General features: G+C 29.8%; 1 protein-coding gene across 8 annotated transcripts in view; it reads right to left on the reverse strand.

Annotated features, from left to right (window-relative positions):
* LOC117171702 (nucleosome-remodeling factor subunit NURF301) overlaps positions 1 to 16,974 on the reverse strand; it is a 74,267-nt gene that overhangs the window by 7,907 nt on the left and 49,386 nt on the right. For 7 of the 8 annotated variants that reach the window (XM_033359278.1, XM_033359286.1, XM_033359265.1 and 4 more), the window contains 6 exons: positions 14,401 to 14,601; positions 13,824 to 14,045; positions 13,182 to 13,488; positions 12,390 to 12,594; positions 11,988 to 12,250; positions 4,797 to 4,964 (listed from right to left, as the gene is read on the reverse strand). In XM_033359278.1, the coding sequence (XP_033215169.1) occupies positions 4,797 to 4,964; positions 11,988 to 12,250; positions 12,390 to 12,594; positions 13,182 to 13,488; positions 13,824 to 14,045; positions 14,401 to 14,601 (1,366 nt within the window). The remainder of the gene's footprint in view (positions 1 to 4,796; positions 4,965 to 11,987; positions 12,251 to 12,389; positions 12,595 to 13,181; positions 13,489 to 13,823; positions 14,046 to 14,400; positions 14,602 to 16,974) is intronic. The other variant, XM_033359303.1, reaches the window with a different exon arrangement.

Genomic DNA, 16,974 nt, shown 5'->3' on the forward strand with positions numbered 1-16,974 from the left:
TGGACAATTTAATAAGAAAAAGGAGTCGATCTGTATAATTTCTACGTCGACGCGCTAAAAATTAAACAAATTTTATTTGAATCAGAGAAACGCGAAACTAGTATGGTTTTAGACTAAAATTTCGAAAATAGGACAATTTCAAAACGTTAAAAATGGAGTACTTTAAGATTCGAATATGGGAAATTGGGTCATTTAAAATTCAGAGGAATTGTAATTGTGTTCTTTATAATGAAACGGGTTCAAAATTAAATAATAAATAATAACTTTTAATTAAAAGCGATTAAAATTTCACAATTTAATATTGAAAACTAAATTGAATCTTTTAAAGTCAAAGCTTCTGATGTTCTAGAATTTGAAATTGTTATTAGATAACAAAATTGTAATTTAAAATTAAATCTGATTAACCAGTCTTTCTAAAATGAAAAAATGAATTGCATTATTCTAAACAAAATTCCAAATAAATAATATTTTTAAATGGGATATTAAAACTTTTTTATACTCAAATCCTTTACAATTTCAATTATTTGAAGTAAATTTAAATCGCTTAAAAATTAATAGGTTTTCAATTGGTAATTATAGTTTTAAAAGTATACATACATTAAAATTTAGAACTCTAAAAATTATAAATCATTTAAAATCACCAAAATTATCCATTTACTGATGTATCAATTTCTGATAGCTTATTTTCATCTTTTTCAATTTTAATATTTTATTTCAAACTCAATTAAAAATTTGTTGTTTCAAATCTCCCTTTAGTATTATATTATACATTCTAGACATTTTAGAATCAAATATTTTTCAATTTGAAACGTTTTACTTGTTTAAACATTCAAATAAAAATTAGAAAATTTTAAGATCTTAAATTGAAACTTAAAAATTAAAAAAAAAATTACAAGACCTATAACATGATTTCAGTTTTTAAACGTGTACAATTTTAAGCTTTTAAATTCGAAATTGCTTTATATTTACATCTAAAATCATTAAATTCAAAACTGACATTTAAGGCTTTTAATATGAAATTTTAAAATATTTAATAGTGAAATGATCCTGAAATTTGGAATATTTGAATTTGAAACTACAATATTGTGGAATTTTAAATTTGAAACATCTAAAAATTAACCTAAAAATTAATAGGAAAAAAAACTTTAGTTTCAAGGCCTCAAATATTAAACTGTTTTATTAGAATTGAACCGCTGGCGACCAAAAGGGGACATGGCCGGATTCAGCCTAAGAAGTATTGTCCTGAGTGTCAATTTTAAAAATCTTTCTAATTTCAATTTTAAAGACTGACACTTGTAGAGAATTTCAAGGCACATCTTTTTTTCCTCTTGCAAAATTTATAGGTTTTGTAGTTTTTGAGATAATTGGTAAAAAGTGGATTTTTTGAAAACGAAAAATTCCAATCTTTTTTCACTTCAACTCGCGCTAATTTAGCCAATTTTCATCGTGTCCCAATTTCCCCAATACAAAGTACGTGTTTAAGTCTTCTGAAACTATCTAAGAAAGAAAAACGAGAATATTGTAATAAACAAAGAAGTTATTAATTTTTTTTGAGGCAATGCAAAAATCATGAATTTTAACCTTCAAGCGCCTCGTTTAGCGAACGAATTTTAAGCTATGGAAAGCTTTCAGTGAGAAAGTTGTCCATTAAAGTTCAAGGAAGCATTCTGGAAAGGGAAATCAGGTACGATTGGAAACCATCAATACAATTTTTAAATAAATTATAATCATAAATTTAATATTTTATGACTTTTTTGATTTTTGATTTTTAAGTAATTCTTTTACTGAACTATATATAATATGTAGATAGTCTAAAGTAATTATTTTAAATTTTTAATGACGAAGTTAATAGCATTATTTGTTATTTCTTTAGGGAAAAGAATACATTACAAAGTCTAAAACTAAAAAACACGGTATTGCTAAAGATATTCTAATCCCAGAGAGATCTTTCAAACCTATTGAATTCTGCTGTGGAGAAAAATTTTACCAAGTTTTCAAATGTGCAACAAGAAAAAGTACATACAAATTTTTGGAATCTCGGGAACTATAATGAACAAAATATGTTTCTCAGAGGATTGTTAAAATGCAAGGATCCTATCCAAACGAATGCAGGTGAAAAACTAGGACGTTTAATTCATTGTATATATTTATTTCCTACTGACGAAGAAAATGTTCCGATTTGTATGAAATTTTTTTGTGCTTTTCTATGTTTGGGCAAAAGAAGAGTTGAAAATGTTCAAAAAAAGATTTTTAAAAATTAAAAAAAAAAAATGATTGAAGAGCATTGCCAATCAATTTACAAACGAAATTCTACCAACCTAAAATATTTTGATAATCCATCATTAAATCTTGTAGAATTTTACAAATTATTCGCAAAATATTATAAAGAAAAAATGGGGGCTAAATTGACAATAAATCAAACCGTTTATTTGAGGTATTTTAACCGAAATGTTGGCTTCAGTTTTAAATTACCTAGAGCTGACGTGTGCAATACTCGCTACAAAAACGAGACAAATGGAGAGGTAAACGAAGAAGTAATTAATCACAAAAACAATGCTGAAATTTATTTGAAGTTGAAAAAGCAAATACTCTCTGAAAATAATAGTGTATTCTGTGAATTTGATTTTGCACAGAATTTGCCACAACCAAAAATACCCGTGTCCGCGCAGTTTTACCTACTTTTAGCATGGCTTTTTCTATTTAACGTACATGTACATACTACGAACCAGAGTTACATGTTCCCTATTCTTGAGGGAATTGTAAAGAAGGCTGCTAACTCTGTTTGCAGTTTTATCAAATACGCGGTATTAAAAGAATTTGCTACGGACAAGTTCAACAGCATAACATTATTTTCAGACTCATGTCCGGGACAAAATAAAAACTACACAGTGTTTCATTTTTTGGTTATATTGTCCATTTATTTGCAAAGCGAGATTAAATATGTGTTTCCAGTTCGAGGCCATTCCTATTGCCAGTGCGATAGGAATTTTGGCACATATTCGCAAAAGCTGACAAAATTAGGACGAATTGAAACTGAAGCTGAATATGTAGAAATGATTCGCAATGCTCGTTCACCTTCATTAAGAATGGTCGAGAAGTGTGAAGATCTTCTGCAGGATTTTGTAAAATGTTTCAAAGGCAAAATGCGAAAGCCAAAAAATTTCCAAATCAGCAAAGCGTTCGTTTTGCATGTTTTTCCTGATGGAAAAGTGGATATTTTTGACAACTATGAGTTACAAAATCCAACCACTTTTTTTTTAAACCTACGCTTAAACTAGAAAATCTTTCGAAAAGTCCTCCGCCCCGAATTGGATTAAAAGCTGCCAAAATAAAGGATGTAAAAAATCTCTTCCAGTATTTAAGCGCTAAAGGAAAAGAATTTTTCGAATCATATTTTTTAAAAGTACAAACTCAGAATCCAGATGCCGAAAAAACTGAAGAGAGTGACAAAAATGACTAAAAGTAGTTTCTAATAAAATATTGTTTAATTTATTCTTGTTCAATAATATGCATAATATTATATGTTAAATGATTAATAAATAAATTATTTTAATGATAATATCTGGAGTTACTGTTGTGCATTTGTTTTGGTAAGATTGACTTGACCTTCACGTCGTTCGCTGCAGCGCGTACGTAGCCAGCCAGGCACGTTTTTGGACAGCGTCAAGATTACCGCTTGGATTTTAAAACATTCATAATTTTTGAACTATTAATCCAATTGATCTAAAACTTTCCAGAAAACTTCTTTGAACTTTAATGAACAACTTTCTCACTGAAAACTTTCCGTAGCTTAAAATTCGTTCGCTAAACGAGGCGCTTGAGGGTTAAAATTCATGATTTTTGCATTGCCTCAAAAAAAATTAATAACTTTTTTGTTTATTACAATATTCTCGTTTTTCTTTCTTAGATAGTTTCAGAAGACTTAAACACGTACTTTGTATTGGGGAAACTGGGACATGATGAAAATTGGCTAAATTAGCGCGAGTTGAAGTGAAAAAAGATTGGAATTTTTCGTTTTAAAAAAATCCACTTTTTACCAATTATCTCAAAGACTACAAAACCTATAAATTTTTGCAAGCGAAAAAAAGATGCGCCTTGAAATTCTCTACAAGTATCAGTCTTTAAAGTTGAAATTAGAAAGATTTTTAAAATTGACACTCAGGACAATACTTCTCAGGCTGAATCCGGCCGTGTCCCCTTTTGGTCGCCAGCGGTTCAATTGCACATTCAAAACTATAATTTTTAATAAAAACTATAGAAATTTTAAAGACGATAAATATATTAAAAACAAGAATCATATTAAGTAGTATCAAGTGACATTTAGAACGACTGGATAGATTTTTTTTACCAAAAGATGTTATTTCTATCAAATAAAAAGCGCTGTCATTTTCGCCGTTCAAAACTGCAGAATTTTAAATATTGCGAGAAATATTGTGAACCTTTATAGTTTAATCATTCTAAAAACTTTGAAAATGATATACTAATATATATTAATTTTATTTCATTAATTTAGTTTTAATAATTTTCAATGCCCTCTATTACATTTTTTAAAAATTATAATTGTCGTATCGAAATTGGTAAAATTAGTGAATTGTTTGAACTTTTAATTTTAAATCACAAAATTGAAAAAAGTTTAGTTTTGAAACTGTTGGATTGTAAAATGGTAAATTTCGGAGGCTGGTTTGTACACTTGGAATCGTTTCCAGCATTCTAAAGAGGGCGTTTCCAAGACGTTTTTAAATCATAATAAACAAAAAGTAAAAGAGTAATAATAAAAAAGAGGATTGTAAACTCACTGAGATTCATCGTAGGGCTGTTTACAAAGGCAATAAAGTTCCTGCGTGTCTCTCGCGTGTCGACATTCCGTGCAAACGAATTCCGACAGCGTTTTACTCATTTCCTCCGTAATGCCGACACATTCACCATGGAACCAATTGTTGCATAAGTCACATCCCACGTAGAACCTGCAATTTCAGATAAATTGAGTAAAGTTCATTTTTAATAAAAAAATATAATCAAAAATCAATTAAAGTGAAAATAAGAGTTTGTAAGAATATGAATTGCAGGGCTCGGACTCATTTCAGATATCAAAAGTAGTGGAATGAATTTGAAAATAATAATAAACCTATAATATGTAAATTACGTAAGCCTCGCATAAACTAGAATGATTTAAAGAAAATGACAGTAAGATGAGATCTCGAAAAATTTCTTTCTTTAGAAATAAAAAATTAAAGTTTCAGATAAAGAACTATAATTTCCATTATTTTTGTTTTGTTCTTAATGAAGAAAATTATATCAAATGGTATACGTGAAACAAACAATGACTTTTAAGGGCATGTGATACTTAGAAAATTGTCGATTTTACCAGTTTTAGGTTCTCCCGGATTTTTTCTAGAATAATAAATATTTTGTCTTAAAAATTTGGGAAGTGATAGCGAACATGCTAACGGACGTCCCCATACACTTTTTTTGTGGGTTAATTAAAAAAAGTTTTAATTTAGCAAAATGTGATTAATTTGCATAGCGCTTAGGAAATAGTATCGATTTTTTCAGTGTTAGATTCCCCCGGCTTTATTCCTAGGATAAGAAATATTTTGCCTTCAAAATCTGGGAAATGATAGCGAACATGCCAAAGGAGGTCTCCACACACTTTTTTTTGTGTTTTTTTATCAAAAAATTTTTGATATTGCTAACAACGTGCGTGTATATTTCGAGGTTATGTGTGTTACAATTCACCCGAGTGTTACTTCCAAACTACACAATATTTTTGGCCGAAAACTTTGGACTTACAAATAAACATAGTAACTAATCTCCCGGAACTAACCCTGTTTGCAGGCAATCAAAAAAGTTTATTTCATAAATAATTTCCAGATTATCGGAAAGGCAGAGATGAAAAACGACGTAACCTCAAAATAATGCATATGCATAAAATTTTTATTTGGTACAATAAATTTTTTTGATATTAGCCCTAAAAAAAGTCTCCGGGACGTCCGTTATGATATTTTATAGCATCTCCAAATTCAGTTTTTAAACATTTTCATTTTTGTGGAGAAAAGCCGGGGAAACTGTAAGTATCACATGCCCTTAAGGGCATGTGACACAGCTAAATACCTATATTACCGACCACACTTTTTTAGTTCACTGAATGTTTTTTTGAACCTAAGAACTTTTTTTGTAAATAAAATATCGAGCTGAAACTTTGGGAAATGTATCAGAGTACAATAAAGTACGTTTAGGTACTGCATTTTGGTAGGAACTTCACTGAAAATTATTTCATCTTTTTTCTGAACCTCAACATTTTTTGAACGTTAGAACTTTTTTTATACATAAAATATCGGCCTCAAACTTTGAGAAATGCAAGACCCGAAAGAAAATTACGTTAAAGTACAAAGCTTAAGGGCATGTGACACAGCTAAATACCTATATTACCGACCACAGTTTTTCAGTTCACTGAATATTTTTTTGAACCTAAGAACTTTTTTTGTAAATAAAATATCGAGCTGAAACTTTGGGAAATGTATTAGAGTACAATAAAGTACGTTTAGGTACTGCATTTTGGTAGGAACTTCACTGAAAATTATTACATATTTTTTCTGAACCTCAACATTTTTTGAACGTTCGAACTTTTTTTATACATAAAATATCGGTCTCAAACTTTGAGAAATGCAAGAGCTGAAAGAAAACTACGTTAAAGTACAAAGCTTAACAATAAAAGATGTAGAAAAAAATATTTCAACAGTCAATTCCAACGGCATCAGCCGGTAACGTTGTACACGAAAATACGAACCCTCTAGAGCCTCATCTAGTGACCGCGAGGTTTCGCATTTTCGTGTACAACGTTACCGGCTGATGCCGTTGGAATTGATTGTTGAAATATATTTTTTTATATCTTTTATTATTAAGCTTTGTACTTAAACGTAGTTTTCTTTCGGATCTTGCATTTCTCGAAGTTTGAGACCGATATTTTATGTATAAAAAAAGTTCTAACGTTCAAAAAATGTTGAGGTTCAGAAAAAAGATGAAATAATTTCCAGTGAAGTTCCTACCAAAATGCAGTACCTAAACGTACTTTATTGTACTCTAATACATTTCCCAAAACTTCAGCTCGATATTTTATTTACAAAAAAAGTTCTTAGGTTCAAAAAAACATTCAGTGAACTGAAAAACTGTCGTCGGTAATATAGGTATTTAGCTGTGTCACATGCCCTTAATAGAAGATATTTTCCTGGTATTATAATGAAAGTGGTACACAGAAATTTGATTTAAATTAGTATAAATCCAGTACTACAAAAGTTACTTTTACTAACAAAAAAAATTGTATTTCATTTTATATTACACTTTTAAAAAATTCCCCATTTTTTCATCTATATAAAAATTCCCTGACAACTCCCAGTGTTCCAGGTGAATAGACAATAGGGTGACCATAAAAAACGCTTTTGGTGTTTATAAGAGCGAAAGGCAAAATAGCGGTAGTCCATGGGATTAGATAACATCGATTTTTAAAATAAATGTTTGAAACAATATTTAGTGGTGACCAATTGTCTTTTAAGGTCTTATGCAAATAACATGGAAAAATGCAAATTGTCCCCCATTCAAGATATTAACCCTCAAATTGTCCACTTTTTAATTTGGACTTTCAATATGTTATTTTTGAGGTCCACAGAAAAAAATAAGAGCATTTTTTGAATGAAAAATTCATAGTAAATATTAACTACTCTTCATTTATTGCAATCCCATAAACTAACATTATTTGCCTTGCGTTCAAAAAAAGTATTTTTTTATAATCACCCTAGCGGCCTACTACGTACTTGACACATACAATAAATATATTGATATAAATTAACACATAAAATTCAATTTATAATTTTACATTCTATACAGTTATTTCGAAAATATTTTACTCTCTCAATTCTAATCTTAATTTAGAGAATTGCTATTTTTATATTTTGTTACCACTTTATTAAATGTTATATTAAACTTCCTAATTTAATTTATTAAGCTAGTATCTTCAACCTAAAAGTTGTGAAACTTTACAGAAAGCATCTTTCTGATGATTTCCTAAAATAGAATTTAAAATATGTGAAACAAAGAATCTAATTTTACTTCATTCAAAAAGGGCTCGATACTTTTTTTATCTTTAAATAATTAAAACGTTAAAAACTGTTCAAAATTAATAAACAATGGAGAAGAAGAGAGTAAAAATAATTTAATAACCTTAGTGACAAAAAACGATTTTCTGCTATACAAAAGCCACCATAAAACGCACAGTTGTCAATGAATCCAATTCCTTTATAAGAATTTTTAGATATATAGTGAAATCTTGCCTATTTCAAAGACTGCGAAACGTAAGCATTTGCGGATTTCAAGACTGGAGGGGCCTCCATCTCTATCGCGAGTCGTCGGGTGATTTTTGATAAATGACGTTTATTGGCTGCCCCGACCTTGTATCGATGCCCGCGCTGTAAACATGTTTACGCATTCGCGAATCATGCATGTCAGTGTTTTTCAAGTGTTTTTCTTACGTATGACGCGAAAAATATAATATTTCAGTGGAAATTGTACAATTAGCCACATAAAAATCAAAATAATAGAATTTAAAAAACGACTAAAATATTTCGCGCAAAATCCAGTATTGTAGCATGACGTCACGATTATGATAGCATAGGTTATTTATTATTATAATAAAAACCATTGGACAATTTGAAACATAATAATTTTTTGAAATGTTTGAAAAAATGGAAATCATTGGTTTTATTTTAAAAGTAAAGTATTTCAATACAGACTTTCACACTCTTTCCTCTATTTCTCTCTTTTCCTCTTTTTAAAGGATTCCTACTTTTTTCCCTGTTCTTAAAACACTTCTTGTTTTTCTCGTTTTTTTGTTCAAATACGTACTAAATTAATAGAACCCAATAAGAAAATCAGACTATTTTTAATTGAAAGGTAAGTCTTTTTAATTGAAAAGTCTACTATTGCATACATTGTTCTAAGTAACAAGAATTAAGGAATTCAATAAACACTTCATAATGATAGAATATTTAACCTCGAAAACTTTCCCTTTTCATAATGCCACGGTAATTCTAGTATAGGTGGAAATTACAGGAAGGTTAGCATAATTGCTGCATCTTGATATGGGACTGCAAACACCTTTTTGGAGAAAATATTCTAAATGCACAAGTAAGTTGTAACATTCTAAATAGTAATATTTTCCAGGTGTAGAATGCATTTTCGCAATTCTGTTTTATCCTTTTATCGGTTGAAGACCTTTTAGTTTCACGAAATACGAAATACAATTTATGACTTACTTTTACATTTAGAATATTTTCTATACAAATTCGTATGCATTCTCATGACGTCATGCTAGAATACTCCATTCAAACCAAGGAGGGCTTCCAGCTCATTGGGCCTCTTTTTAATTGGCCAGTCACTCACGCGGACGAGATCGTTCAGGTTGGGAGGTGACGGAACGGTGCAATTAAAAATATTCCAGCATGGGGGACTTGAAACAGGTGAGCCATGAAATAGATGCGACTTGAAATAGGCAAGAATTCGCTGTAATACTATTTTACCGAGCTTTCATTGTGGCATAGCCACACAATAATTGAAAAAAAGTTCTAAACCTTACGTTGACAATACTATTTCAGAAAAATTGGGGAAGTACAGAAGAAGTGGAAAATAAGAACAATCGTATAAATTTTTTTTTTTTTTGTAAATTGAACTTCTTGCAAAGTAGCAAAAGATAAATGTGCAGTTCCTTTGAACTTCAAATGCCTTAATTATTAATATTAATCAAATATGAATGCTTTTATTTAGCATTGTTTGGGTGGTCACTATTTTTCAAATTTCCATCTCCCGGCTTTCTCCTGGTTCTCCCGGTAAATATTCGTGATTTCTCCTGATTTATAAAAAAATCTAATCCCTTTGCGAAACACATTTTTTCAACATATATGATGCATTGCGGAAATCGATAAGCATCAGCAAACCCTTTTGCAAGAAATTAATTAACGCAAATCGCAAATCGCGTGTTCGCCTACCTGGATTTTTATTTCCTAACATGAAAAATATGCAAATTTAAAAATCAATTTTTCAACATTATATTTGAAAAATTTCTAACAATAATTAATAATTTGGAATTGAAGGCTCCTAAAATGGAAAAAATTGTTGCACGATTTTGAACAATTTAATAAGAAAAAGGAATGAAATTGTATATTTTCTAGATCGAAGCCCTGCAAAGTAAACACTTTTATTTTAAATTGAAGAATCACGAAATTTAATGATTTCAGATTAAAAATTGAGAAAATAGGGCAATTTTAAAAACCGTAGAAATGAAAAATTGAAAACTTTTGTATTTTAACAATTCTAAAATCAAAGTTATCAAGCTTTGACTATTAATATTCAAAACTAAATTGCATCTTTCAAAGTCAAAGCTTATGAAATTCTAGAAGTTTAAATTGTTAATACATAACGAAATTATAATTTAACATTTAGGCTAATTGAATGAATTTTTATAAAATAAAAGAATAGATTGAATTATACTAAATAAAATTTCAAATTAAATAGTAATTTTAAACAGGAAACATTAAGCATGAAAAATTTCTACTCCAGAACCTGGAAACTGAAACAAATAGTAACCAAAAATTGTGATATTAAAACTTTTTTATAATAAAACTTAAAAATTTTAATTTTTTGATGTAAATTTAAATCACTTAAAAATTAATCATTTTTAAATTGGTAATAAAACTTTTCCAAATTAAACCAATTTAATTTTAGTTACAAAATGAAAACCTATTAAAAGCTAAAATTTTAAATTCAGCGTTTAACATGTAAATTCAGAACCCTAAAATTATTTTAACCATTTAAAATTACCGAAATTATACGTTTATTCCTCTTGTATCAATTTTAGTTAGATAGTTTAATTTTTGTCTTTTTTGTTATTTCAAATCCAATTTTTAATTTATTAATATCAAATCTTCCTTTAGAACTATTATTAACTCTTGAAATTTTACAATCACATATTTTCCAATTTGAAATATTTTATTAGTTTAAGTCTTCAAAAAAAAAAAATCGGAAAATTTAAATGTATTACTTTGAAAATTCAAATAAATATTAACCAACAAAAGAATGCTGCAATATGATTCCATTTTTTTAAATTTTACAATTTTAAGCGTTTCAATTCGAAATTGCTTTATATTTATACCTAAAATTATCTCATTCAAAACTGACTATCAAGGCTTTTATTATGAAATTTTTGAATATTTAATAGCGAAATGGTGTTGTCATTTTGAATAATTATTTGAATTTGAAACTACAATATTGTGAAATTTTAAATTTGAAACAACCGAGACTTAATCTAAAAATGAATTTAAGAGAAACTTTAGTTTGAAGGCCTCAGATTAAGCTGTTTTAGAATAGCGCATCCAAAGCCATAATTTTAAATTAAAATTATAAAAATTTTAAAGATGATAAATATATTGTTAACAAGTATCATATCATGTAGTATTAAGTGACATTAAAAACGTGAAAAATTGTGAACCTTTAAATTTTAATTATTCTAAAAACTTTGAAAATGATATGCTTTCTAATATGGGCACTTTGAAAAAATTACAAAACGCATTAATTATGAAATACGGGAAATCTCATGCGGTAATATTTTTCTCCCGAACTCTCATAATTTTTCTCCCATTCTCATAAAAATATTATTTTATTTGTAACTCATTTATTTCACAGTTGCTCAATTCTAAGCTATTTTAATTTTGAACTCCTTCAGTTTGATATTTCATACTCTTGAATGCAATTAAATCAAATTGCGGGTTTTGAAACTCTCTCAAGTTTTCTATATAATTTGATTTGAAAAAATAGTGGCATCAGTGGAGTCGCTTTAAAAAAAAGTGTTGAATAATGAGTCCGAGCCCTTTAATCGTCAAGAAAAACGAATTGAGGTAAATTTGGATTTGAGATGATTTTAAATGAAAATTGAAGAAACTTACTTAGTTTCGTCATAAGGTGTCCTGCAAAGACAGTACAGCTTTTCTTTTCTCATTCGATTCGCATTAGGAGCGGAAGATCCTCCGGGTGGAGTAATACTATTTCCTTGGGATTTTCGACTTTTAGGCTTTCCACTTCGATTCGGTGGACTAACTTGTTGAGCGGCTTGCGGAGTTGGTTTGCGTTTGGGAGTTCCGACTTTAACTTCGTCCTGCTTGTGCCTTTCTGCCTTCGTCCTGCTTGCCAATTCCGCCGAGAGGTCCTTCTACCAACAAAATAATTGAGTTTCCGGGCCAATAATTCGGAAATATTCCGATATTCGAAATGACAGGTAAATTCTAAAGCATGATAAGAAATTTGGAAATGATCACAAACGCAAAAGTGTCATTGTAATTTAGCCTTACCTGAATGTCAATAGACAATTCCTTCTCCAGAAGCGCTCGTTTCTTGAGAATGTCCTTTTTGAGAAGTTCTTTGTGTCGAAATAGTAAAACGTTCATTTGAGAGGTTACTTTCGTTCTTCTCTTCAGTTCCTGCGAGTCTTTTAATTTGTTGGGGCGATTCTTTAACGCGAGATCGTTTTCCTGCGTCTCAAAAGGTTTGTGCAGTCTGAAAAAATAATATTTATATCTGATAGATTAAAACCTAAACTCAGATTGGAAATTGAAAGAGTAGACAGAATTTTAAGTATGCTTTTTAATTAGGGCATACACGTTTTTGTACAATTTTTTGTGGAGATAAAGTAATTACCAGGTGGTGTATCGTAGTTTAACCATCCCCAATACAATCAAATTTCCACATTTAACATAGTTTCCAATAAATCTTAGTTGTTTACATTTATTCGACATTAAGTCACTAATTGTTTTAAACTATGCAAAATAATAAAAAATTGTTTTTAAGCAAAAATTAAAATGCATCTTAAAAATTCTACCTGGTTTCGCGAGTTCACATTTTGGCTTCATTTAAAAAATAGATGGTGCATTGCAGTGCAGCGGATCCCAATAGTCTCATACATTTTTTAAATCCGGTACTTTTCAAAATAATTTTTACTTAAAAAAAGGAAAAACAAAATGTTTTCTTTCAAAGAATTATACAAAAAGTTTCTTTTCATCCCGATTTTTTCAATACCTCAAAGAATGCTACGCAAAAAAAAAAAAAAAAAAAAAAAAAAAAAAATGTCAATTAACTTTTCTTACTTTGCCATTTCTCGATGTTCTTGCCTCGGCGGTGGTTTCTTTTTCGGAGGCTCGCCGATTTCTGCCTCCTTATTATTCGAAATATTTGGTAAATTACTAATAGTTGTGGAAGGAATGTTAGAAGAAGGTGCAGGTCTTTTTCTCGCGGGGGCCCTCGGCGTCGTCGTAACCGGCACATGATGTGTCTGGTGACTCGATACGGAATTGTCCGAGCCTTTCATTTGTTTTTCTTGGTACCTTTGAAGTTGCAACAACTTCTCCTCGATTTCTGGATTCAAATTCTCTTGCTTCAACGCACTCTTAATGGCTACAAAAAAAAAAGAATAAAAACCCAATTAGGTTTAAATAATTCACAAATCTCAAGCGAAAGCCAATTATAGATGTAAATTAAAGCCTCAATGCTTCGAAATATGAACCGTCCCTAATTTAAAAACACCACCAAATTTGGAAAAACCTAATTAGAAATATCATGAAATTATTAATCAGAGAAAGATGGCACGTTTCTACACTCAAAAACGAAAAAAGTTGTGAATATTTGTAGAATCGAAAGTTTGAAACATTTCGATGATGAAAATATTACTCCCCCGGAGATTAAAATTAATTGAATTTTCAGACATTTCTTTAAAAATTTAAAAATCTTACTTTGCTGAATATAATCCGGAGTGATAATAAATTTATTAGACCCGGACTGATTTTGATCTCTTGGATTTTGTGGAGGTTGTTGGCCATTTGCCATGTTTGTTCTATGAGGTTCTTCTTCCGTTTCCGCATTTCTTCCGACTTGCTGGACAACAACTTTGGGTTTTTCGGGTGAAACGGGAGCAGATTTCGACTCTGATACGAGATCCGGCTCTTTTTTCACAACTGAAAAGGAAACGTTTAAAGACTTAGTTCTACGATTTAATTAAAACAAATTCAAAACATTTAAGACCTAACGATTATAAAATGAATTGAAAATATAAGAATCCCACAAGAAAAATATTTTATAAAATAATATTTTTTAAATAACAGAACTTTCAAGTTAAAATTTTAAATAACATGTTTTAAAGCTGTTGAGTTGAGATTTAGCATACGAATGAATTCTTTGAAAACGAAAATAATTGAAAAAAGCAACAACAACAAAAAAAAAAGAAACTGAAATATCAGCAAAAGAAAATGCCTGTAATCTTTTCTAAAATTCGAAAAGGATATTAAATTCTCAAATATTTGGTGGACATACCAGGTGTTTGAGTTTGGGAATTTTGGTCAGTCACACCTTCTTGTTTCACACTCGAAACAACAGTTGTTGGGGTTTGAACCTTGGAAACTTGAGCTTGAGTTTGAGTCTGGGGAGTTTCAGCTTGACTTCCTGGCGCTGGATGAACTGCCAAATAAATTTTCGTGGGACCAAGAACTCCTTGTTTTCCGGTTTTTGCTTGCGCTGAAATCACACATAATTGAAAATTTCGTATTACTTACTAGCCGAATTAAGTATTTTAAGAATGTAGGTACCATATTCAGTTTCACAAGTTGAACACTTACAAAATCATGAGCTTCGAAAATTAAACAATTTGATTCAAAATGAAACTTATTAATCAAAAATGTGTATTAAGACCGAATCCATTTAAAATCAGAGAGGGTACAACAATTAAAGTTGCAGAATCTCTCGGGGTTGAAATATCTCCTGGTGGATGTAAATAAAGGGACCCTCGTGTATCAGTGTAAGTTTAAAAAAATTGGTAAGAATCTACCTAGCGATGCATTTTTCAATTGAAGCTGCTATGAGATTGCAATTCGACCGGCAATTTTACACACGAAAAAGTAAAGTTCATTCTGTAAAAAAATAAAATAAAATTGTTTAGGTTAAAAAAATGTTTCAGAAGTTTTGCGTGTTTGAACTTTGTGCTTTCTTTTTCAACACCCCCCAATTTTTTTCTTTACACCTCTATAACTTTAGACCTAATGAGATATTTATAAATTTCTTTTTGATTCTAATAGCGTTTATTGGCTTTTTCCGTAATCCAACAAAGATTTAAAAAAAAGGAATTGTACTTTGATAAGGAAGATATGTTGTAAGTTTGATGCTGGCTAAATAACTTTTGTATTCAGAAGAATTTTTTTCTTCTTACAATCGAATTTTCTCCTTTTTCTCAAAAACAATTTCGGATACGAAAATATGTTAAGATATAAGTTTGCACATCTAATAAAGTTCTATGAAAAAGGTGTCTTGTTCTTTAGTATTATTTTTTATCGTTTACGAGAAAAAGTCCAAAATTGCATTTTTATATTTAATAGCTATTACTTATATTAGCAGACACTTTTCATAAATTTTAGAAGAAAACAAAACGTGGGGTTTTCCTGAAAATATTTTTTTAATGTTTTCAAATTTTGAAGAAAAAAAATTAAAGATTTTCTGGAAAACGCCGGGAGGACCCCCCCCCCCCATAAAATGTAACTTCTTCGTAAACGGTGAAAGATGACGCAAAAAGACCTTTTTTATATAACTTTTTTAGAAGTGCAAACTTTTATCTGAACATTTTTGCGTATCTGAAATTGTTTCTGAGAAAAAGTAAGAAATTCGATTGAAAGTGAAAAAAAATCAAAACCAGCAACAAACTTACAACATATCTTCCGCATCAAAGTACAATTTCATACAAAAACTGGTACAAAATTTAAGGGCGCGTTTTTGAGAAAATCGACTTTTAATTTTTTCAGAAATGTCGCGGACATCTCAATAATCCTAAACCTTCTTTAAAATTTGCGGCGGATTACGAAAGAAGGCAATAAACGCAATTAGAATAAAAAAGCAAATGATAAATATCTCATTAGGTCTAAAGTTATAGAAGTGTAAGAAAAAATTTGATGGTTTTTGAAAAACAAAGCACAACATTCAAATACACAAAACTTCTTAATTTTTTTTTTGCAAATGATAAAAACACGTATTGCCTAATTTCTTTAAAAAATAACATACATTTCATCCCCAAGAGATACTGTACCTTCAAGTGTAAAACCCTGTCAGATTTGAAATGGATTCGGACATTATAAAAATTTTAAGATATAATCAGAATGGCTGCAAAAATTAATTTTGAAAAATTCCTGCACTTTTTCGTGGGTGCTCCTTGACCATTAATATTGAATGACCAAATTCTGAATCGAATAATTATTATCACTGAACTCTTAAGCAGGAATTATTTTTAACTCATTGCATTTCAAATTATCCACTTGAAATTGTATGAATTTAAATTCAGGCGTTAAAAATTAAGATTACATCAAAATATTTCAAATAAAATAAAGTAATTTAAAAATAACCAATTTTAGAGTTTAAAAGCAGGGACTGAGAGCGACATGCGTGAAGAGCGTAAAATCCGCTCCTCGCCATCTCTTCTCCTGTTTATATTTTCTCAGCGTTACGAGCGAGGGTCCTCGATGCGAGCTTCGCGAAAATGGAGACTGAGTGGCCGAGAGACCACCGGGAAACTCGACATAGCCATTGCGAGATTCTTTGCGAACGCGGCGATCCGGACTGCAGGCAGAAATCATGTCGAATTCATCAGTAGCGAGCGCCTACTCGACCTTTTGCGTGATTCTTAATTTCATGCATACGTCGATTTTCAGGTTATGTTTTCCAGGTGTACATAATATGGAGATATATATATATAATAATAATAATAATAATCAAATACATAACTGAACAAAAAAAAAATTTTAATTCTTTCAACATGATAGTAAAATTTTAAATAAAAAAATTACATTTTCATCCAAAAAGCTAAACAAAGATTACTTTTCTACCAAGAAAGAAGAGTATTCAATAAAA

Source organism: Belonocnema kinseyi, chromosome 1 (genome assembly GCF_010883055.1).
Source record: "Belonocnema kinseyi isolate 2016_QV_RU_SX_M_011 chromosome 1, B_treatae_v1, whole genome shotgun sequence".
Taxonomy (NCBI): Eukaryota; Metazoa; Arthropoda; class Insecta; order Hymenoptera; family Cynipidae; genus Belonocnema; species Belonocnema kinseyi.